This window comes from Canis lupus, chromosome 7 (assembly GCF_003254725.2).
Source record: "Canis lupus dingo isolate Sandy chromosome 7, ASM325472v2, whole genome shotgun sequence".
NCBI classification, from domain to species: domain Eukaryota; kingdom Metazoa; phylum Chordata; class Mammalia; order Carnivora; family Canidae; genus Canis; species Canis lupus.
Genome location: NC_064249.1, coordinates 61837766 through 61863124, shown reverse-complemented (window position 1 = coordinate 61863124; position 25359 = coordinate 61837766). Strand labels below are relative to the sequence as shown.

The 25359-nt window shown below is 45.8% G+C and overlaps 1 protein-coding gene across 3 annotated transcripts in view; it reads right to left on the bottom strand.

Moving 5' to 3' along the window:
• KCTD1 (potassium channel tetramerization domain containing 1) overlaps positions 1-25359 on the bottom strand; it is a 183987-nt gene that overhangs the window by 91134 nt on the left and 67494 nt on the right. Inside the window, exon 1 of one of the 3 annotated variants that reach the window (XM_025429263.3) lies at positions 3592-3733. The exons of 1 other annotated variant lie outside the window; for it this stretch is intronic. Coding sequence is in view for 1 of the 2 variants with exons in the window: in XM_025429261.3 (XP_025285046.1) it covers positions 1380-3203 (1824 nt within the window). In the remaining variant the exon portion in view is untranslated. Of the gene's footprint in view, positions 1-1379; positions 3554-3591; positions 3734-25359 lie in introns of those variants that run through there. One more of the 3 variants, XM_025429261.3, reaches the window with a different exon arrangement.

Genomic DNA, 25359 nt, shown 5'->3' with positions numbered 1-25359 from the left:
ACATAAAGACACATAGCCTGCAGGTCTTGTGTATTTTAGAGAACTTTGGTGTTTATATTACTGTTCACAGCCCCTTTCTCTGCTGGCCTTGAGGCTTGCTGATTAGCTGGTAAACCTTTGAAAGGGTCAGTTTGTCCAGAACTGGAATTTCCACTTTGGAAAAAGCACAGAGGTACCTGACATCTGTTTCTTGAAAGGCCTGCACTACACCTTCCAGACTTACAGTCACAATTCCTACTTCTGCTGGATGGCAGGGAGGTCAGAGTTGTAAAACCTCCGTGGGTACTACTGCCTGCAGAACAGAGCAGAATCCCCAAAGACCTCGGCTTTCTGGCTCCTAGAGAAGAGTATCCAAAAGATTAACACAATTTTAATAACTGAATATATCCCTCTCAACAAGACAAGAAGCATCCAAGGAAGCCCTCGATCGCAACCTAAAATTTGGTACTGCTCAAATTTAAATCATTTTAATATTAAAACAGTTCCCTAATCCCTGATGAGGACTCTGAAGCCCAGAGAGGTGAACTCATTTGCCCACGGTGGCTCAGCTTCTGGGCTACATACAGCTCTCTAACTCTGGGTTAAGAGCGCCACACTGCCGTGCTGTGCTGTTTTCTCTTAACTAAATATCTGTGTTCTTAAGTCTTATCTGTCCCCTAGATGGTGAGCCTCATGGGGCTGGGGAAAGGCAGCAATGTTTGGTGGCCACAGTGCTGGGCACCACAGGGCACAGAGCCTGGCTGGTAGTGCAGAGACCCCTTCCATCTCTTAACAAGAGATGACTTCGGTTTACGGGGACTGCACCCGGGGCATCACTTTACGTTCAGCTACCTGTTACAGTCTAAACTGGCATTGGACTGCCCATCTCTCTCCACTCCACTCTCCACCACCCACTTACAGGAAGCGGGCTTAGGGTGTTTTCTTTTTCAGTACCGAATTGTTTTTGTCTTAAATCTTCCATAAGTTAGGGTGAATGTGCAAGAGAATATTGTAATGGTTACTTTATGCAGATAAATTTTAAGTAACTGCTTCCTTTAAATGCACGGTATTCCTGCTCCCTGCCTTAGCAAACTCAAGCGTTCAATGGAGAGTCCCGGCTGCCGCCATCCCTTTTGTTCTGCGAACTTTGAAGTTTTAGCCTTACTGCGCTGCAGGGATTTAGGGAGCGTGCCTTCTCACAGCTTTTAAGGTTAGATGTAAACTCTCCTGAAAAGCACCGAAAGTTAAGCTTCTAAGGGTGAGATCAAATCAGATTCGGTATATTTAGTACTTTTCAAAGCAACTCCCCGCCCCCACCCCAGAGCTGCATCAGCACACGAGTTAGTCCCCCGAAATGGTACCAGAGAAAACATTTCATGCATAGAGTTTGGTTTGGTTACCTGGGTGGGGGAAACAATAGCAGGTGAAACTACTGTGGGAGAATTGGTGCTTCTGTGCCCATTGGCTTCTGGAAGAAGAGGCAGGGGGTCGTGTTTCACGGAAACCACCACCACCGCATCCACAGGCTCCGAGGGGCGGATACAAAGTCTTTTGGGGGAAGAGGGGCCGCAGATATCCCCCGACCCGAACACGGACTCGTAGAGTGCGCGCTTGGGCGCAGCCTCGGATTTCACGTCGGGCCCGACCTGGCTGTCTTTGGGGAGGATATAGGTGTTCCCCAGCGAGGGCGGCTGGGGGCGGTGGTGGTGGGAGGGATGGGTGGGGGGGTGGTGGTGGGAGTGGTGGCGAGCCGCCCCGTTCAGGGCCTCGGCGTAGCAGCCCTGCGGGGCGGGCGAGCCCAGTTTGGTGCCGATGCCCGCGATGCTGTTGAGCGTGGCGATGGAGACGGCGCCGATGCAGTGGTTGGTGTAGGTCTTGGAGAGCTTGGCCGCCTTGGAGAGCATCTGCATCCTGGTGCCCAGCAAGTTCTTGCCGATGGCTTTGTTCTCGTACCAGGTCACATCGCCCTCGCTGCAGTGGTCCCGGGGCCGCTGGAAGAACGCCTTGCAGAGGGGGTTCCGCTTGGACAGGTACTTGACGAAGCTGGCGTAGGGGCAGAACTCGGTGCCCGTCTCGTACATGCGGGGCAAGTTCTCCTCGTCGCTGCTCTCGGCGCGCTTCTTGCTCCACGACGACGAGCGCGACTTGTGGTAAGGCCCGAGGGACTTAAAGTAGACGAACTTGCGGCCGTCCTCGTCCATGGCCAGCCCAAAGGAGTCCTCCTCCAGCTCGCGCTGGTTCTCGCGGCCGCGCGTGCAGAAGTACATGCACGTCTCGAACCAGACCTTGTTGAGAAGCCCGAAGGGCGTGTTGGTGCTGAAGACGCTGGAGGTGTAGAGCTTGCGCAGGTCGGCTCGCGTGATGGCTTGCTTCTGCACCACGGGCCCGGCGCCCTGCTCCTCGAGCTTGCGGATGACCGCGGCCAGCGTCAGGTTGGCGCTGCGCAGCTCGGGGTCCTTGGTGAGGTCGAGCGTGCGGCAGTACGGGGGCTCGTTGAGGTAGCGGTTGAGGGAGCTGCGGATGCTGATGAGCGACGACTTGCTGTAGAGCTGGCCGCTCTTGGAGCGGGCCTCGGCGTAGAAGGAGCGCAGCACGCGGCACAGCGCCCCCTTGTCCATGGTCTCGAAGTCCGGGCTCTGCGCCTTCTCGCTCAGGTACTCCCGGAAGATGCGCACGGCGTAGCGGGTGGCCAGCCGGGTGTTCTCGCTCAGCCGGGCCCGCTCGGGGCGCTGCAGCACGTCGGGGTCCAGCTCGGCGCTGTCCCCGGGCGGCCCGCCGCGGGCCCGGGGCGCCAGCAGTCGCGGCGGCGCCTCGGGCTCGAGCGCGGCGCTCTGGTCCATATTGATCATATGGACCGGCTCGGGCTCCAGCTCCTCCCCGGCCGAGTCCTCGGGCTCCAGGGGCTCGTCCCAGTCCAGCCCCATCTCCTCCTCCTCCTCCTCCTCCTCCTCCTCCTCGTCCTCGTCCTCCTCCAGCCCCCCACCTCCGTCCTCCTCCTCCTCGTCCCCCGTTATCTGCACCTCCTGGATCTCGTCGTCCTCCTCCTCTTCCTCCTCCTCCTCGCCCGCGCTGCAGTAGTGCGGGCGGCCGTGGCGGCGGCCGCGGCCCCCCGCACCGCGCTCGCCCTCGCCCCGCTCCCCATTGTTCTCGGCGGCGGCGGCGGCGGCGCCGGCGCTGCCGCCCGCGCTGGTGTTACAGTCCCCGCTGCCAGGCATTCTCGCCATATTGCCGTCTCTCTGCCAGTCCTCGGGCAGGGCGCATGCGCTATATTGGACCGCAGCGCTGAGAGCTTTTGTGTTTAATGACCTTCAGCTACCGGGAGGCAAAGCCGGGCTCTTAAAGGAGCCGCGCTCCAATTGCCAGTCGGAGCGCAGCTCCGGAGGGGCAGCGGCGCGCAGGGGATGGAGGGGAAGGGAGGCGGGGGGGGGGAGTTAGACAGGGAGAGGGTGAGGACGGGGGCTGGCTGGACCCTCTTCCTCCCTCACCCCTCTCCCCACTCCTAAGAAAACTTTGAAGGGGTGGGGGGGAGGTAAAAAAAAAAAAAAAGAAGAAGAAGAAGAAGAAGAAAGGGGAGGGAGAGCTGTCGGTGGGGGTGAAACACTCCCAACTTACCCTCTGGCGGAGTGGCGCGCGGGCCCGGGCGGGAGAGAGGGAGGGCCGGCGGGAGGGCGGGGCGGTCTCGCGTCTCTAAGTAATGCCCGAGGAGCAGTGCCCCTTCCGCCGCCCCCGCATTGCCCCCCGGAGCCGGGGGTTCGGGGAGGCGGCAGTGCCGGGCCGGCCGCGGGTGCTCCTCCGACAAGCCCGTGTCTCGGGCCGCCCAGAGCGGAGCGGAGCCGGCAGGTTAATGAGCAGGGTGGAGGAGGCACGGCGAGGCCCCGCACCCTCTCTGCGCCCGCGGCCAGGGCGCAGCGGGCGAGGCTTGGGAGCGGGATGGGGCTGGCGGCGGCGGCTCCCCCACCTACTTGCTGGCGGCGAGGCGCGGGGGCCTGGGGCCAGCCGCACGGCTCCCAGCTCCCTTTCCGACTCTCGCAGGGGAGCGAAACACGCCCCACGTCAGCCTCATCCCTTTCGACTTTTCCAACAGCCTCTTTTAAGCTGTCATTAAAGACCTGGGGCGCTCCCCGTAGGTCTAGGGCAAGTCCGCGCCGGTCCCGCCAGCCTGGGGAAGGAGCGAGAGAGAAAAGACTGGGAGGGGCGGGTGGGAGGGCAGGCGCGGGGAGAGGCGCTGGGGGCGCTGGGGGCGCTGGGGGCCCCGGGGACCCCTCCCCACCCCTCCCCACCCGCGCGGGCCGCCGCCCTCCCTGCCCCGGAGCGCACGGACACGACTCCCTCTGGCGAGGCGCTCCACCTGGCTGGAGCTAGAGCAGCGCCCGTCCCTAAGGCCCGTCGGCGGGTGGGCGGAAAAAGTGAACTCGGTCCCGGCCGCCCCCGCCCCCGCCCCCGCCCCCGCCGCAATTCCGGCAGTTCGGATCCCGAGCGCGCTCTGGTTCCAAGTTTGCCAACCGCCATTCTTTCGCCCTCCGGGCTGCGCTGCCTCCGGCGCACGGGGGCGGGTACCTCCGAAACTGGAAAGGCGGCCAAAGAGCTCGCCGGGTCCCGCTTTCCCATAGGAGACACTGTCCCACTTCCAGCCGAGCGCCCGCCCCCGGCGCGCCCAGACTCCGGGCACGTCCTCGCGTCGCCGCCTCCCGCGCTCTCCCGGCCCACGGGCAGCGCCCCCAGAGCCGCCCCAGACCTCGGCTGTTTTCTTTGGCGGCACAGCCCCGGCCACCTCCGGAGCTCGGACTGCATCCTAATCTGATCCTCCTCGGGCAGCCTCAGTGTCCCCTGGCGCTCCCGCCAGCTGCGAGTCCCAGGGGCCAGGGGAAGCGACGGAGCCGAGTCCCGGCAGCGCGACCCCCGGGCGCGTGGACCCTGCAATGAGACCGCCGCGCCAGCTCCTCCGGGGCGTCCTCGGATTCGCCCCCGAGTCCTAATTGTAGGCACTGAGGCTGTAGAAGTGTTGTCAGTTGCCCGTCCCCCCACCCCCACCCCCGGCCTCCCGGATCCCCCCGTTTTGCTTTCAGGACAGTTCTATAACTTTACGCATCAATAGAAGCCCGTCCGTCAATTCGTAATTTAAAAAAAAAAAAAAGAAAGAAACGGTAAGGGGGGGGGAGGGTAGACTACGTCTCTGGGCCGTGTGGGCGTCTAAGTGGGAGTTGACGATGTCTTCTCCAGCAATCAGTGCTCGCCCTACGCGTGGTTCCTCGGCCCTGGACGCCGCAGAGAGTTGGGGAAACGGCGCCAGGTGTGAACAAGTCGGAGCAAGTCGGTGCCTTCCGGCCCCCCCACCCGCTCCTGGGGCGCGCGCGCGCGCGCACACACACACACACACACACACACACACACACACACACACGGCACACGCTCTCATCTGCCCTACTGTCCGCCGAGAACCGTCCGGGGAGGTGAGGCATTCGGTGGTTGCACTCCTCGGGAATCATCCCCAAGGTGCTGCGGGCTTTGTCCCAAATGCACAGTGCCCCCAGAAATATGTAGGAAGGCGTTTGTTTCCTGGAGCTCAGGGCAATAGGCACTTAGTTGCCCCGGAGAACCCGTGCACACACCAGTCGCACGGGGCTACTTCCGGACGCCTGGTCCCTTGTCCCGGGATGCTCCCAAGGTTTTCCCGAACACTCGGGCAGGGACTTCCAGCAGCGCTGAACACTCAGGTGGGCGCCCAGCAGGTTACCTACCAGGGGCTGCTCTCCGGTGGGCCCCACCGCGAGCGCAGTGCACTGAGGGGCTGCGCTCCCGGAGCGGCCTGGGGACCCCGGCCCACGCTCTCGAGCCTCGGAGCAGAGCGGTTCCCCAGGTCTCCCCACTTAGGCAGGCGACCCCCCCTCCCTCTAGCTCCCCTCCCTGCTGGGCGAGCTGCTTTGAATTGCTTGCAATTTGCCGGAGGCGGTGTGCTGGGTTGGACGCTCCGGGAAACAAAGCAACCAAAAACAGCTCCCAGTTGACGTCAACTTATTTCCAGAAAAGAAAATAGTTTTGTGCTCCCAGGACAAAATACCCCTCAGGGCAGGTCCCTACCGGCAAAAGCCAAAGGGGAGAGGGGGGGTGATGGGCAACAGCAGAACCAAAAAAATAAAAAATAAAACAAACCAACCAAACAAAAAAACCCACAACCCCAAGTGCAGATAAATCTTTAACGGATGTAGCAAAACAACAGTTTCAGATGCTGCCTGGACAGTTTGCAAACAACGGGCAGGACCCTCGCAGACATTAGATAGGAAAAACGCACCTTGGAAAGTATGCCTTGGCCTGATTTTCTGGCAACTATGAACTTGCTTTGTGGCACCAGCTCCTGAGAAGCTACCAAAATTCTTTGCCCATTTAATGATTCTTCATCAAATACTGGAAAAGATCTCTTTAGGTTAGAACCTACAGTATTCATCGAGAAGAACACCCAGAAAAGCCCTTCCCACCACCACCAAACACAAGTTGCTTGACTTTAAAAACCCAGTAACACAAAATTACAATTGAGTTCATAAAGGACTTCAACTCCAGGTTTGGTAAGTGATTCCTTTAAAACATCCTGTGGTACCATAACTCAATACCAAAACTGAGAGGATCAAAAAGGTTTCTTCTTGTTTCCATAAAGAGGCAGTAATGGTAGTCTTCTATCAGCCCAGCTGGGATCCCTCCACTTTGATTCCGCCCCATCATAAAATCCACTGAACTCCCCCACCACTTATAACTGATGGCTCCTTTGTAAGGATGATTTCTTTATTTCTTGTGCAGAATGCATAGCTTCTTTATATTAAGTCATTCTGGTGCTGCATGAAACATTTATTACAATTATTTAACTGTCACAACTCATTACTATAAAAGCTGTGCTGAGATGTTTATATGTTCAACAATATGGTCCACATTTTCTAATCGCTTTCATAATCATTAAAAAGTACCATCTATATATCTGTGCTGCTCTATTTCTTAGATGACTTGAAAGTAGTGACATGGTTATTCTGGAAGGAAAAACTCCAAATGTTTACCCCTCATTTTACAGCCCACCTACTCCCACTCCATGTTCATACTTTATGTCTATACTTTATACCGTATAGACACACATTCAGCTCTTCTTCCTTTTTGCTTCCAATCTATTGAGCATCATCTGTTATATCATTGATGTAGTTGCTTTTTATCTGCCTTTTTCTTCTGCTACACCGATATACCTTTGTAGTTGAAGCTGGAGCCTGGGCCATGATGAGCACTCCAGTCATTTACATTAAATGAATGAATGAACAGATTAGTTAGATTTATATTTAGCGAGAAACTTCTTGGTAAAAAACTTAAAATATCATGGATCTGAATTTCTACAGTGAAAAATCAGGACAAAAAGCAACTGCAAGGCGGCATTATTGTTTGCAAATAAAATACACGTAAAGACTGCTTTGGTTTACTATTTCCCTGCCATAATTGCCTCTTTGGGAGAACATACTGTAGGAAGTTATGGCAGAAGTAGATTGAAGGATGGAGGAATGGAGGTATCAGTATAATAAACTAGGTGGGAAATATCAGAAAGGGAGATAGAACATGAGAGACTCCTAACTCTGGGAACCTAACTAGGGGTGGTGGAAGGGGAGGTGGGGAGGGGTGAGGGGGTGACTGGGCACTGAGGGGGGCACCTGATGGGATGAGCACTGGGTGTTATTCTATATGTTGGCAAATTGAACACCAATAAAAAAATAAATTTATAAAAAAAATAAACTAGGTGGTTTGGGGAGGATTTAAATTGATAAATTCAAGAAATTTTGTGGGTTCTTGGGGGCAGAGACCAGAAAAAGCATAGGGTTTATCACATTCAAGTCCTGCTTTCTTGATTTGATTACTAAAAGATTCGTAAACTACTGTGGAGGTTAAATTGTAATTCAAATTGAAGCTATTCTGATCTATGTTTCAAAGTTTCACTGTTAAATTCTGTTGAATTCATGTGAAGATCATCTTGAGTAATAGGTTCTGAACTCAGATGAAAAATAGAACCCATGTACTCTAGCTCTGTAAAGTAGAAGAAAACAATAATAACTCCAGAAGAGCAAAACTAGGTCTTATTTATTGCTGCATCTCTGGTCCATTTTCAATACAATTCCTTAGCATATTTTAGCAGGGTGGTTGGAGCCTGATAGATACTCAGTACACATACAAATATTTGTGTGTGGGAGAGAGCTGCCCTCAACAAAAGGAAATGTAGCAGACTGCTTAAAACTTTATCTTTGAAACAAGACTACATGGGTTACCATGTACCAGTCACCTTTTTAATTTTTTAATTATTTCTTGAAGATCTTATCTGTTGAAGTAATCTCTACATGTAACCCCACTGTATGTGGTCAGGTGGCTAAGGTGTGGACTATGAAGCCAAACTTTCCTGCCCTACCAAGGTCATCCCAAGACCAAGTGTCACATGCTCTACCCACTGTGCCAACCAGGTGCCCCATCTAGTTGCCTTTTTAAAATGTGTTGGTTCTCTCATTATTTTATTATCTGGATGATAGCTAATAGCCCCTACCTCATAGGATTATTTCAAGAATTAAATGAGTTAATATGAGTAAGGCACATAATACAGTGTCTGGAACAGTAGTAAACATTCAGCTGTTAGCTCTTATTTATTAAGGCTCTATTTGCCAGGTTTGATTATTAAAAAGAAAAGCAGGGCCAGAAGGGCTCACAAAGATTAAGCCACTTTCCCAGGGTCTCCCAGACCTTGGTAGGGCAGGAAAGTTTGGCTTCATAGTCCACACCTTAGCCACCTGACCACATACAGCCTTCTAGGAACCAAAGAATTGAAGAAGAAAAGTCTTTAAGGGAGCATTTACCTACCATTAAAATACCTCTGTGTGTCATTTGATTTGGGAATCAAATTTTGCAAAGCCAGGATTGTACTAAATGGAGTCCTAAACTTGGATTGTGAGCAGAGCAGAGATGCCCTAGGAAACTGTCGTCTTTGTCACTTGGTACCTAAAACACTAGTATTATTTTCCTGGGCTCTTCGAAGTAGGGACCCATCTGTGTCTTAGAAAAAATGACAATCAAGAATATTAGAGATTGAAGGAATGTCCACAAACCGGACCAGACCAGCGTGAGGTATTTTCTATTGAAATCCTGGGCTGTTCTGCATAAATCTCCTGGGGACAAGGAGGGTATTACCTATTTTTATCTTCGGTACTTTGTCAAAAAACAGGTCAGAGTGAACTTAACATGGTGATTGACAGGAGTAGAATTCTTAAGTTTCTAATTGCCACCCAGTAACTATTCTACCTAATAATCACCTACTGGTCCCTGGGCTGTTTTTAAAACAAGTAATGTATGAGGGGAATGTAGTTTTCCATAAGTAAAGTGTGGTTTTTGTGGAACTACAAAGTGTGCTCTTTGTTATAATAATTTGAAAATGAAACCACTTGGTTACTAAAAAACTTCAAATGTAACGGCTATCAAAATTAAACATAAAATCAATGATATGTTTCTTTCTCTTCTAGTCACATCTCTTTAAAGGATAAGTGGGTGAAGTGTTTGTTAGTCCTCTTATTAATAAAATGTATTTCTCTGCCACTGAAATACTAATTAAGGTGGAAAAAGAAGTAAAGATATGTTAATGTCATGTCACAAGTACATATATAATAAATAATGGAGGAGCTATTTACAGTTGTTTTGGCACATAAAACATTCCTTAAACTACTTGCTACAGTTTTAAAAAGTAGCCTATTCAGTAAACACAAAGCAAAACAAACAACAAAAAATAAAAACCAATTTTATACCGAAATATTGTATGAAAATGTTATTCTCATACTTTTAAATTGTTAATATTAATTAAGATAGCCTTTTATAAGAAAGCAATTAGGCAATTACTCAAAAGCCATAAAAATGTTCATGTTCTATGACCTAGAAATTACTTCCGGAAATTACCTTCTTCAGAAATACCTAATTTTCTCTGTGTTTTGGTAAAGTTTGGTTTATTGCATCCAGACCACTTGGACAAATGAGTTTTGCAGTACCTGTCACAAAGTTTGCTCTAGAAAAACATTTCATAATATCTTAGAGACTGCTTTTGTTTACAAAGTTTAGAGAATAATGATTTGTTCAGTGAAGGAAGGAAGAAGTTCAATTAGAATAAAATCATGTCTTTTCAATATTCTATAGCAATGTCAAGCACCCTTGGATGAATATGGATAATGATGGTGAAGATAAAGGTTATAAAATAAAAAGGGGAAGCAAAATAAAATCTAAAGTTCACATTTCAGTATCTTCACAAGTTTGAGAAAGTTTAAGGACTGGATTTCGGAGCTCTAGATATCAGAAATTAGTATCTAGATATATCATGGCAATTCACAGGACGTGCTGAGGAGTGGGTATATACCTGCCCCGTGGCTATGTTTCTAAATGAACTAAAAAAGAAAAAAAAAATCCCCTTTTAAATACCCAGAAGCACTAACCCACATTTTGAACTAATTGACTTACTTTTTCTTAGGAAAGCTTAATTTAAGTGATAGGGGCACATGGGTTTATCTGAATATTTAAAGAAGCCCTGGGATGGGGGTTTGTTCTATTTCTTTAATTTGATGCTGGAAATCCAGGCTTTGCACCCCATCAAACAGAAAAACCTCAAAGAGGGGTGGGAAAGCAGAAAACCTTGTGAACTAATCACTCTGTTTTGGGACCTAAATTTGCAGAGCCAGGACACAGTTGATACCAGTATAGAGCTCATAATTCTTCATGTGGACTCTTCCTACAGTCTATACTTTGATTAGGATATGCCTAGGGCCACAAGTTGTCATTACTTCAAATAAAAGCAGACTCCTCGATCCATGATTGCATCTGTTTTATTGTCTTTTCTCTCTTTCTGGCTCATTCTCTTAAAAAAAAAAAAAAGGGCAAAGCTGTGATCCATGATTTTTTTCAGATTATAAAAGCAGTAAGTCTTCATTGGAGAAGATTCAGAAAGTATAGAACTCTGGAAAAATATATACACGCCATATTTCTTTCTTAACATTTGGTGAATGTTTCCTGCGGGTCTGGTTTTTGTGTGAGCACTCTTGAGTTGTTCTCAGGAATATATGTGACAATTGTTCCTATTTTCCAGATGAGTAGAAACCCCGAGGACTTAAATAACTCACCCAACATCACATAGCTAATGAGGGTCACTGTGGAGCACCTACACTTCCTTAACAATCTACCAGACCAGGTCCTTTCATTCTATTTCCAGGGCCTAAAAGAAAAACACTCCTTCTATTTGAGTATATTTCCATAGTATCATTGGTTTACTGTGAAAGTATGACATAATTCAAAATATGTAATCAGTAGATTTTTGGCAAAAAATGTAAAGTATTTGTTGAAAAAAAATAACAGAACTAAAATCATATGTGCAGATTTTACAAATGTGCCTAGTATGCCTAAAACCACAATAGTGGTCTTCCTACCACCCTCCATGGTAGACGTTTCAGTTACACTGCCTGGAATGCCCCAGGACCTTTCTAAGGGATCCTACATTGTTCATGCTATTGATGAAGGGACAGATTTGTCCTTCACAAAGGACACACAAGCCAAGTGTTCCATCATATGACCACCAGCCCTGACTGATTAGATCAAGGATAGTTCTTTGGACAACCAATCCCTAGGCTAACTAGAAGCCTGGACTGCAACTCTTGAACCAAACAGTCTCTCTCTAGGAATTATGACAAGAGTGAGAAAAAAAGGCAGCAGAGCCATTGAATCAGCCCAGTCCTGCTTGAGGAGCTCGTTCCTACTGAGAGTGCTGTGGTGGGGCTCAGGGGACTCAACCCTCCAAGAATCCTCACCTTGGTTTTCAGTGAGGTTCCACTTCCATTTTAGTCTCTCTCTATCCCTACAGTTAACACTCCTTGCTTATAACCAGGAAATCCTAACTATGCCTTTACTCTCAGTCCAGGTCCAACTCCCAAATCTCAGACTTTGTGAAAGTCATCAGAATTCACCCTCTGTCCAAGACTGAAACCTGGACAACATCCCTTCTTCTTCCTCCTCTGTCATACCGTCACTCACCCTTTATTTCCACTGAAGCACAAAGCCCTGCCAATTCTCATGATTTGCTTTATTTTGTTTATTTATTTATTTTTAAGTAGGCTCCAAGTCCAGTGTGGAGCCCAACACTGGGCTTGAACTCACAACGCTGAGATCAAGATCTGAGCTAAGATCAAGAGTTGGACACTTAACCAACTGAGCGACCCAGATGCCCCTCACAATTCATTTTAAATCCATGTATTATCTTAATTCAAGTGTGGATTAATTATCTTTCCCCCTGTATCGGTCATCTTGGGCTACCATAATAAAATACCACAAACTGGATGGATTAAACAACAGAAATTTATTTTCTCATAGTTCTGGTGCTGTCAGAGTTTGGTGAGACCTCTCTTCCTGCCTTGTGGACAGGAAGACAGTTGCCTTGTCTGTGTCCTCACGTGGCTTTTTCTCTGTGATTGTGTAGAGAGAGACAGATGCAGATCTCTGGTGTGTCTCTCTTCTTATAAGGACACCAGTCCTATTGGATCAGGTCCCCACCCTTTTGAGCTCATTTAACCGAACTACCTCCTTAAAGACCCCATTTTCATATACAGCTATTACCCTGGGAGTTAGGCCTTCAACACATGAATCTGGGGGGTATGCAGTTCAGTCCATAATTCCCTCCAAACCTGCTCCTCCTTCCTTATTTCCTGTCTCTGCAGTGCACTCAACTTAGGAGCCCAGGGGTCACCTTCACTGCTCCCTCATGTTCAGATCACATCTGTCCCATTCGGCTTGTGCTCTCCAGTCCCAATGGCATTACCTTAATCCAGGTCACCTTTGCTGTTCTGTGACTCAGAGAACAGAGTAGAAGCTGAGGCTGGGGTACTGCCACCCACGGAGGACGGAACAGCCTTCACGTGTGTCCTGGCTGTGATTAGTTTTTTGTCTTTGGATGTCCACGGGATGCCTTCAGATCCTCTAACTTGCCCTATTTGTATAGGAAGAGGAGGAAGCTCCTCTTCCTTGAAACCAAGAAACGTAGACTAGGTCTTTTAGTGGTGCCCACCATCCCCCCAAAACCACCTTACCATCTAGCCAAAAAAATAATTGCTCTTCCTTAAAAATGCTTGTCTCTCATCCTGCATACCTTGGTCCGTACACCCTTGGCCTAACATTCTCTTCATCCCCTTGCTCAATGGTTGAACTCCCAGAGAACTTTTTGGAATGATTCCACATGTTACCTCTGTTTGGAAGCCTTCCCCGACTTCAGCAGACTCATGGGTCTCCTTCTCTATAATGAGAGAGTATATCACAGTGGTTGAGTGCTGGGGCTCTAGTGCCAGAAACCTGGATTCAGATCCTGGTTCTGCCACATTGGTGTTGTGCAATTTTGAGCAAAAAATTTCACCTCTTTATGCTTGTGTCTTTGTTGATAGCATGAGGGGGGTGCTGCTATGAGAATTAAATGAGTTAATGTAGGGGAAAAGTTTAGAATAGCACCTGGCATACTGTAAGTGCTTAATAAATGCTAGCAGTCATCATGATCCCGTACAATATGGATGGCACCCACCACAGGATTGTGAACCTTTCAGTCTCCACTCAAGTCTTCTGAGGCACCTTCTCTGATTGTTTTGGGCCAGTCTTCCCTATGCTTCCTGCCATTCTGGGCAGACTGGTGTTTTAGCAGTTGCATGTATTATAATTGCTGTTCTCTCCTTAACCAGACTCCTTGGGCTCCATTAAAAGACAGGAGCTTATTATTATCATTATCATTATCATTGTCATTATTATTTGTATTCACTTTGCCCAGTATAGTTACTGGCACATAGATGTCTGTTGCATGTGTTACAACCACAAACTTACTTGCCTGTACCATCCGTTAGTCAGCAAGATCCTTGTATCCATCTTATTCTTTGTATAAGGAGGGGCAGTGGTGGTAAGTTAGACTGAGCATGGACTCAGAGCCAGACAGCCCACTTTAAATCATGGCTGTGCCACTTCCTAGCCGTGCAATCATGAGCAAGCCACTTTTCCAGCCTCATTCCAATTAACTTACCCTTACCCCAGCCTGGGCTCTTGCTCACTGCATTGTGCCTTAGGTCTAGACCATCAGTGACCATTCATCTCCTGGGCCTTTGTCTATGTGGCTCCCCTCTGCGTCAGGTACCTTTCCCTCTTATGCATTTGATTCATTCCTGCTTATATGTTAGGACCCAGGTCACCTGTCTTAGAGGCTTTCATGAAGCCATCCCTACTCTTTGTCTTATGCTCATACTCCTCTATTTTTTCATTATAATAATATCTCCGCTGAGAGGCTTTGATGTACCTGCATATGTGCATATGTTCCTAAAGAACAGTTTTTCAAGGTTGCAGAATATACAGTACCTACTCAAAACAAGCCAAAGGAAACATCACCAATCATTAAAAGGAAAGAAATACTTATGGCTATATCCTAGAATGATATGATAATGGGAAGCAAGTCTTCAAAAAAAGTCAGACCAACTTTTCTTTAAAGAGTAGCTATTCTGGGAGTCAATGAAAGGAAAGGAGGCAAAGAATTCATTAAAATCGGTCAGGTCCTTTGAAGATGAAGACAGCCAGGCAAGAGTGCTAAGTATCAGATTTCTGTGTAATTAGGGAGCAGGTCTGTTCCAGATCATCTCCATCTCTGGCAGAGCCTCACTTTATTTTTGCAAACAATTGAATTCTTTCATTCATAACCTTTCCCTTCATTTGAATATGGCTCTTAGAGGAGGCATCAAAGGGCTTGGAGATCATTGTTGAATCAGGTTGTCTTTATATATTATGTGGTGGATATGGAATCTTTATCTTCCTTTCTGTTTTTCAAGCAGGAGGAAGCCATTCTTTCTTTGAAAATGAAGCAAGCCTTCCCAAGAATGTACTCTGCACCTTAGGTCTCCGAGAGATAAGGAAAGCCCAACAAGAATACACAAAGGTGCATTAGAGAGGTTTTCATGCCCACCTGCAAGAAAGAGACTTGCATTTCTTCATTCGGGGACTTTCATTTTGTGGGCCTTGGTTTGGTTCTTGTGAGTCTCAACTCACTTTTTTTGAATAAATTAAACTGTCTCTAATTTGCTGCTTGATGCTTATGTGGGGGTGAGCATACTTCGCTTCCAGAACTTCTTCCCTGTGGGATGTTGAAGTGTTAGTGCCAATTTTTTTTTCCCCAAAAGGAGATGGAAGAGTCAGGTTTAGTACTAAGGATTAGCTCAGCAGTGGTTGTTAAACTCTTTGAGATCATTAGATGAAAGGCAAAAATAAAACTGTACTAAGTATACATGTCATCACTGTTTTTGTTATTATTGTGGGAATTTGCTATTCAAAGAGTATTTTATTTTATGATTTTTAAAAGATTTTATTTATTCATGAGAGACACGGGGAGAGAGAGAGGCAGAGGGGAAAGCAGGCTCCCTGTGGGGAGCCCGATGTGGAACTCGATCCACAGGACCCGGGGATCATGCCCTGAGCCAAAGGCAGATGCTCAACCACTGAGCCACCCAGGCACCCCACAGAATATTTTATTACTGAATACTTTTTTCTCTGAATTTGTGATATCCTAAGTTTTATTTAGGAAAACTGTGTTTCTTTTATAGGCATTCCTTAGATTTCTAACTGAAGGTAGCTATATCTTAGTAGAGTCTGAAGCCTCTGGGATATAGTCTTTCTGTCCATTCTATACCCATGCCTAACACAAAGCCAAGCATATAGCAGGGACCAAGAATCATTGGTTGAACTGAATTGAATCTAATGCCTTGCTGTTTTGAAATGTGATCAAATAGCTATAATTAAATACTATTTCTTCTTCAATAAAGTCAAGGCAGGCTTTTGGCAATTTTAATCATTTTTCTTCCTGAAAATCCAGTTTTCAAGGTTTTATGGTCTGTCCCAGGATCCTAGCACTGAATCTGTGGCCTGAGTAGGGTAAGCAGGAGGGCAGATTCCACAAGGACAGCCGAGTCTGTGTTTTCCCTGGCTGCACTTCCTACCCCACCAGGTCCACACCTGCACTACAGAGGCACCAGACCAGTTCCACCAAGCTCCTTCTGGCTGTCCCTAAAACAAACCAACAAAAGCTTGCCACTCCCGGTGCACTGCCAGGCTCTGAGTTGGTTAACAATTCACTGAGAAGACAGCTCTGAAATTGCTCCTGCCTACAGAGGGTGAGGGTGGGTATATATAGAGATTTCCAACTTGATGAATCTGTTTGGGAAGACTGAATTTGCAGTTTGGGGAGAGAGCTTGTGCAGGGACCGTCTGCATGAACATTCTGCTGGAGCAGCCTGTGTGCTGAATTCACGAGGCTGGCACTTGACGGTTCAGCTTGACTCTGCAGGCTCTGTGGTCTCATCCCAAAGTCACAGCCCACACAACTGGCATTTCCCCTGGTGGCTTGGAGAACTTTAGACAATAATCCCCAAGCTCTGTTTTGGAGGCCAGATCTTGAAGGGGAGAGGGGAGAGTAGTGATGAAGCCATCTGTTCCTTTCCACCCAGGAATCTAGGCCCCTATGTCCTCGAGTTGGTCTGGGCCTCAGCTTTGAGGTTGGTGCCACAAAAGGCTGCTTCCTGAGACAAGAGAAGAGGAAAAGCTTTCTTTCCCTGCCACAGGAAGCTCTCTGGGAGCTAGGGAAGAAGGGAAATGACCCCAAGCGTCCCCTGCATCCCTCTTTCTCCCAGTGGAGTTCAAATACTCATCAGGCTTCCTGTGATACTAGTTACCTGTTATTTCACAAATTACTTTTTTCAGAAGACACATCCATACAACATCAATATCTCTAGCTTTGGTACATCTCCCAGGACAGGGCACTCGATGGTTTTTGCTAATCTCTATGTTAGGATAAGAAATCTTGAGGCATTTGTCAATGTTTTAAGAAATATGTCATTAACTCTAAAATGTTGATATTGGAAAATTATTTACATACAAATTATGTGAAAACCACCCTGGAATTTATTTGCAACCCCAACATGCTTTCTCAAGAGTAAGACAATAGAGTAATTGTTAGAGCTCTAGAGGAAGACCCATCTTAGGGCTGATGTGAGAATGAGAAGGAAACTGCTATTGTTCTAGACACACAGGTCTAGTACTTCTCCTTTTAAAACACCCACCGTAGGGGCGTCTGAGTGGTCCTGGGATGGAGTACCGCACTGCGCTCCCCACAGGGAGCCTGCTTCTCCCTCTGCTTCTCTCTGTGTCTCTCATATAAATAAATAAATAAAATCTAAAAAGATTTTTTAAAATAAAAAAAAATAATAAAACACCCACCCCAGCAAATTGGAATAGGATACCCACTTTGAAGATGTGATTCCCGCTTATCCATGTCAAAAAAGCAGTTGTCTCTGTATGTGATCCCATCAGAAGAAAACCAACAATGAAATGATATATTTTCAGAAAAACATTGTTTATGAAATCAAAGTCAAGACGATCAAAGCCTTACTTTCTTAAACATTTGTAGAATTTTAAGTTACAAAATTTTATATTATTTTCTTCTCTGGCCACTTGAAAATTCATTTTCTGTTTCCTCTCTGTTTAATAAGACATGATTAACAGATCCCATAAGATGATGTTAAATGAAACCCCAAATACAGCAAAAGTAATGTAAGTGGAATTATCAAGGGGGAATGAGTGGAGGAGGTAAGTATAAATGGACCAGCTCATGCATTTTTAATGATCTCTTTTCTTCAACACGAAACAAAAACAAGGAGGTAGGAAAGGTGCAAAGGCAGTTATTTATATAATCATTGCATCTAAAACCGTTACACCATAGAATAATAGAAGTAAAAAAAAAAATAGAGTAATTAGAATGATCCATTGAGAGCTTAATCAAGGCCAACACTGTTTGCTGCCTGTTAATTTGTAACTAATTTGCTGCCATTGAAACACTTTGAGACTGAACTCTATAGAATGGAAGTGGAATCCTGGAAGCTGTGTACACAGCCCTGATAACTTCCTGTGCTGCGCTGACCTTCATGTTGGTACTGTTGAAAAGCCTAAAGTTGCATTCCAAATGTATCTTCTTTGGGAAAATAAGTGTTCGTCCTTCTTTTCCTCCTCTCTCCCATCTTCTCTCCTTTTTCTTTTGAGCCCAATCCCAGGACCCCAGGATCAAGACCTGACCTAAGGCAGACACTTAGAGACTGAACCACCAAGCTGTTGGTGGGGGAGGGCTATTTAATATTTTAAAAAGTCAATTAGCTTATTAATCCTATCTGCATTGCACAAGGAGCATTTTATCAAGGCCTGAGTTGAGGCATCTTTAATAGTATGTGCCTGACCTTTGGATGGTGAATTAAAGTTTATGAAGAAGCACATTTGTCTGTATCATCTCATCTAAACTTCACGACAAAGAAGGGCTATTATTATTCCCCAGATGACAGATAAGAACATTGAGACAGTGAGCCTTTAAACAGTTTGCTCCCAAATTATTTCACCCAGGTATTAAGATGCAAGGTCCAGACCTGAACCCAGTATTTAGGTCCCCAAATCCTGTATTTTTTCACTATGCTTGGCTACCACCTAAAAATTGTAGAACCCCAAGGGAGGCTCTGAGAAATGAGCTTGGCGTTTTGAGCAGAGAGCTTCACTCTGTAACTGATAAAAACCCACTCAGATCTCTCCTTTCCTGACAACTCACAGCTCAAATGTCATGGAAAAGAAACACTTCCTACCTCTCTCGCCTTTCTCCCGCCCCCGACAACACTCTTCTATTCAGGCTGTCAGATTTTTCTTGCAAGGCATTTGGGACTCAAATCAGGGAAAGGGGGGAGGCACCTTGCCTTGATTCTCATGGCAATGACAACCAAACTGTTACATTAATTGTTGAGGGGGAAGTAGGGGCACAGATTATTCACAGAGAACAGATAATTCCCAATGCACCTCTAGTTATGAAATACCTTCTCTAACTTGATCTTAACCTTCTCCTAGCTCAGACCTGAAATCACCGATTGGAACTTAGTTTTAGGCAGAGAGATACACAGCTCATAAAGTTATTCATTCTCGGATAATGAAGATTAATATATTGTCTGAGAAACAGAATTAATTAGATATCAGCAGTGAATTAACTAAAAGATGGTATAGATTTGGCACCAAGGTCAACCAAAGTCAAGTGTGAGCCAAAGTTATGGGACAGCCAGGGGCCTGTGAGTAAGAATAGGCAATCTGTGTGCAGCAAGAGCTTAACTTCTCTGCAACCAAAGATCCTTGACTACAATCTTGAGAAAAGACTTATATTGGTAAAACCATTGTCCAACAATACCAATCAGGCTGTCCTCAGGCTGTACTCATATACTAGGTAGTAAAGCAACTAAGTTCCAGGTGAAGCAAGCTAAATACACTTTGGAACAACAAGGGAGGGCTTGTTGTTCCACGGAGGCAGAGAGCCTTTGTGTTATCCTTCCGGAAGTGTTTATGTAGGGTGTGATAGGTCTCAAGCTGGGGAGTGACCTGAAATAGCTGTGTGCAGAGAATATTAACTCTGCAAGAATGTATAGAGAAATTTGGAGGAAAAAGATGCTTAGAAGAACCCAGAGATGAGGAAGGGTAAAATCTGACAAGCCTTGCAAAGGACAGTTTCTAGAATGGACAATTAATTGGAAGGAATCCAACAAGGACATCCTCATCAAGGCACTGGACTTTCACTTGAGTACTTTATTTTTAAAAGATTTTGTTTATTCATGAGAGACACAGAGACATAGGCAGCGAGAGAAGCAGACTCCCTGTGGGGAGCCCAATGCAGGACTTGATTCCAGGACCCTGGGATCACGACCTGAACCAAAGGCAAACACTCAACCACTGAGACACCCAGGCACCCTATGTCCATGGTTCTAAGGATATTTTTGCGGAGGAAATTTCAAAATTCTTTACTTCCATTGCTACCCATCATAAAACATTTCTACTGGTAAATATGCATCACTTCTAAAATTCCTCAGCTTTCTTTTACAGAATATAAGGGCTCATGAGTAAATTTCTAAGTAATCACTGAATATGAAAAAAAAAATCTACAACTCTTTCACTAGTTAGAGGGCAGGGACTGAGTCTCATTCATCTTTGCGTTAACAGGAACCAGTGTGGTCCCTTGCATATACACAACCAGTGACTATAATACACATTGAACAAATGAATGAATGGATTAGTAATTACATGAGTGACAGAGTTCCAATTCTTCAAACTTTGGGAAAACTTCCATAGCCTTAAAAAGAGGAGAAATAATCAAGAATACTCCATATTGCATATCTTTTAAAACATCTATATTGGCACAATTACTTCAAGGATAAACAGTTAATGTTTTATATAGGTATTCTGGAATCATGTATGGTGATTGTGCATTATTAACTGGCAGTCATAGCGTGACCCATTTCAAAGAGACATCCTTAAAAATAATCACAGAGTAGCAAATGTAAGCTTTGCTAAAATGTACCTCCATACATAATGTTCCATAATGCCTCTTTGAACAGGGGCATGAAGTGTTTGGTATAGTAGCCAAGAACGAATTAACTCACTGAGTGAGTTTACTCTGAGTACGAAATAGTAGATGGTATTTAATTGTGTATCCATTTAAAAATACTGAAACCTCATGCTATTGGTAGGATTTTTATTCTTAGATGGTACCACTAAAGAATGACAAATGAGATTCCTCTTGGTGTGAAAAAATTACCTCAGGTAATTCAAGGCAAGTGAAATCACAGGCATGGTATAAACGACTTCATGAGTCAGATTATAGCAAGTTTTTTTATTGGTTTTGGATGGCATTTTATTGGGGCCAGAGTTATGAGAGGGACTAATGGATGTCAACTCAGGATAATTGTGACAGTACAGTGCTCCTATTAAAACTGATCAGTATGTGGGGTCATGACACCAGGTGAGGTGCTTGGTTGCTTCCAGAAGCAGGAACTGCAAAGTGAGACATGGAATGATACTGATGAACCACTTGGGGTAGGGCTGCCAAGCACTCCAGTTTTCTTCTCCTTAAAATGTCTTTCCATCAACCAAGCAGCAATTATTTATTCAGGAATTGCCAAGCATGGTGGTGAACCCTGAGACAGTAAATCAAGCGTACCTCAGTCTAGGCGAGGAGCTTCCATTTTTGTTAAGTAGAGTAAATTCAATTTCAAGATGGTTGTCGTGTTCCTCAGATAGAGTCAAACCTGTGTAGGAGTCGAAATAATACTGGAGAAATTCACGTCAACATTAAGGCTGTCCTCAAAAGAGCTTAGGTTTGGAGTGAGTTTATCTTATCTTAAATATGTTACTATATTAAAGGCTGATTTTCTAAGATACAGACCATGCAAATGTACTGTTAGCTGACTTGTAGATACCAGTAGTTCTAACCCTGTTAGACTCAATCCTCTTTTTCCTAACAACTAGGAAATTCCTCCTTGCTGTCCTGTAATGCAATTTATAGCTAGTATAGCCTATCTGCACATAGACTCTCAAGAATCATTACTCTGTGAGTACCAAAACAGTCACAGAGAAACAGAAAGAAGAAAAGTGGCTGCCAAATGCTGGGGGAACAGGGATGAGGAGTTATTGTTTAACGGGGACAGAGTTTCAGCTGTGCAAGATGAAAAGATTTCTATGGATGGATGATGGTGCACAACAATGTGAGTATACTCAATACTGGACTGTACACTTAAATACGGTTAAGATGGTAAATATTATGTGTAATTGTAAAAATCATTATATCGGCTTACTTGTGATAAGGGAAATACAGGGAAAGTAATTAATTTTCAAATAATGTAAACAACAAATCATTAATGTCTGGGCATAAATCTGCTAGAAGGCATAAAGAATCGGTTAGAACCTGGCTATCTGAGGAATCACCATGAATGTGAGCGATACAGATGTGATCTGATATGTGTGTTTCCAGAGCAGTCCTGCTGAGGAGGGCATTCACCAAATGGCGAATGACTCTTGGAAAGTTCTGCACAAAACAAGGCACTCTTTTCTCTTAATGACTATGGTTAGGTGTATTTTGGGAAAATTTAGTGTGTTTAAAATTGTGCAAAGGACTGTATTTATAAGTAAAGCAAGTTGGATTCTTAGATAAACATAAGCAAGTTTTTCATCTACATATTGGGTTGTATGAGAACGTCATGAAGAACACAGAGCAGGACTTTGCTGTTTGAGACTGTTCCTAGCACCGCGGGACATCCCCCATCCCTGGCCCCTGCCCGCCAAATACCAGTGGTAGCCCACTGGTACCACTTCTAACAACCAAAAGTCTCCTTCTTGAGATCTAGTGATGGAGGCTGCCCACACTTGATACCCCAGATCCAGCCACTCTCTCAGTGATGCCATATCGAGTTTGTCATTTCACTAGGATTTTCTCCTTTTTTGGAGCTCATAGTTTGATAGTCTTTTGCCCATCATAATTAATAAATAATACCATGGCTCTCAATAGTGTTTCCCAGTTAGCTGAAGACCAAATAACTGAGAATCTTCAACATGTTTTCCTCTCTACTTTTATTTTTTTTATTTTTAAAAAAATATCTTATTTATTCATGAGAGACAGAGAGAGGGAGGCAGAGACATAGGCAGAGGGAGTAGCAGGCTCCCCGCTGGGAGCCTGATGTGAGACTTGATCCCAAGACCCAGGGATCACGCCCTGAGCCAAAGGCAGAGGCTCAACCACTGAGCCACCAGGCGTCCCATCCTCTCTACTTTTAGGAAAGCTGACAAATAAATTAGCTGATGTCAAATACTGGTTTTAAAAACTAATGCTTCATGGTATTACCCTGGGACGCTTCACCACTGCCTTTCAGGTGAGTGCAGTGTCCTGAACTGCTTGCAATCATTAAGGGAAGATTAGCTCCCATTCACAATGGGTCCAAGTGAGTATGTACTTTTACTGTGCTCTTTTCATTACAAAATTCATAATTGTCGAGAAAGCAAGAGCTTTGAGGAGGGCAGGCCTTCTTCGCTTTTTACATTTCTCACAGCACCTCTTACATGGTCTTGAGCACAGGAGGCACTCAAATATCTGAGGAGATGAATTGAATTTGTCCATGCAAGATATTTATAGTAACTATCAATATCAAAGTATTCAAAACACCCTATCTTCAATCCCTCCAGAGAGACGGATTTTACGGTACTGTGTTTCACCTTAAACTATGTCATCATCTCACAACTCACGGAGACAAACGTGAGTCAGTCATAGTGAAGATCAAAACTCTTCATGTAGGTTATTCTTCCCGTGATTTCACTGTAGATAAAATGAAGTAACCTGAAATCTGCAGAGTAATTATGTCAGATAGCCTCGCGTCATCATTTATTCATTCCCAGGATAAAACTGTTTCTCCTGGGCCCTGCAAGAAACAAGTTTGGCTAAGGCAAGCAACCCCCAATTATAATGATATCTTTGCTGTGGAAAAATAAATAAATAAAAAAATACAAGTGTAATTAAATTTTGCAGGTGCAACCACCCTGCTCCATGAACCGCGGAGGAAACCTGTGAAATTATCCTAGGCAATTTTCTCTAGTGTAATTTGGAAATTAGCCCACCTGGAGACATAAACCCACAATTTCCTCTGCCCTTGTCTTATCACTTTTATCTTGTCCTGTTGCAGAAAAGAAGCTGGACCCAACACGGAAATCTCAGCGACAGGGTCAGATTTATGTCAGAAGTTTGAGTGCCGGGCCCAGTGACTTCCATGGTGGCTTTAAAGGCTGGAGAAACCAGCCGAAAGTACTGCAGGGCCCAGGGCGGGGCCAGAGCCCGCCTCCCTTGGAACTGCAGGCCTGCGAGCACCCTCCTGGGAACCAAGCTCCCCGCCACCCGACTCCGGGGACCCCCCACCCCCCAACAGAACCCTTGGTAACTTTCCTCTCCCTGGTGGAGGAGGGCCCGAGCCCATCCCATGGCAGCAGAGGGGCAGAGCCAGAAGCCGGTGTCTGCTTTGTTTCTGCACGTCCCGGTGTGACTTGGGGAAACGGCTTTCCTAGCCTCGGGCTCACCCTCTTGTTAAAGGAGAGTCTTTATTTGCACAAGTGCTTTAGGATCTTCAAAGGGAAGACGCTCAACCATTATTCACATATTTGGACGGCTTGCAGGCTATGCCCGTCACACCTTGCTGTGCCTCCCAGATTTCTCAGGGAGCTTGGGTCTGGGGAGTGGGAGAGCCTTGTCTTCCTCTACTCCCCAGCCCTGGCCACCGAAGCCTCATTAAGCACACCTATCTTTTGATGATTGGAGCTCCTGGAACAGAGCCAAGGATTGAGGCTCTGGGGTCAGCTACAGCCACAATCCGAGTCGCTGTGTTTTTAGAGTGGCTTGCTTGCTTTTACTTCCTACAAATACTTAAAACACCTATGAATACCTGCAGGAGCATACACTGTGTATGGGTCTGGATTCTCAGGTAGCTGTCCTTTACTTGGACACCACTCTTTCTGGAAGCCCTGCCAACGCTGCCCCCACAAACCTCATTAGGAGTAGGACTAGGAGTCTCTTTTATACCCTTCTCCCACACTCCATGCCTCCATCTATCAGAGCACTTAGCACCATGTAGTATAATTGTGTTTATTGACCATCGAGCGTTTGCCTGTGAATTCCTTGAAGGCAGAGATGATGGCTTATTACCCTTTCTTTTTTTTTTTTAATTTTTTATTTATTTATGATAGTCACAGAGAGAGAGAGAGAGAGAGAGAGAGAGAGAGAGAGAAGCAGAGACATAGGCAGAGGGAGAAGCAGGCTCCATGCACCGGGAGCCTGATGTGGGATTCGATCCCGGGTCTCCAGGATCGTGCCCTGGGCCAAAGGCAGGCGCCAAACCGCTGCGCCACCCAGGGATCCCGCTTATTGCCCTTTCACCTATGATTGATACACTGTGCAGCCCACAGTAGGAATTCAGTATATGTTTGTTAACTGGATGAATGGATACATAGGTGTGTGGAACATTTGGGATTAGGATTATAATGTATTCTTTCCATTATCTTGATTTCTTTAATTTATTGGTTTTCATGAATTGTATTTTCTTAGGTTTCAAAAGTTATAGAGGTTGCTGGTGGCCATTTCAAATAATCCAGAAGTACAGAAAGAAGAAAAAAATGAGTCTTCTTTTGTCCTTCCTCATCAATCCCATTCCACTCCTCCAGAGGGAATCACTGTTAAAATCTTTTCTTTGCATTTATAAACATATACTTAATCCACCAACAAAAATATTTTGAAAAACACGACAGGCTTATATTTTAGGCATTGTTCTGGTCTTGTTTCTTGCCCCCACCTAATATATAAATGATCCCATTCTTGTTTGTAAGTCCAGAATGTTTATTTGTTCCAGCATTCCTCTTCTTACTTATTCATTATAAAAATGTTCAATACCTCGTTTTAAAAAAATCAAACAATGC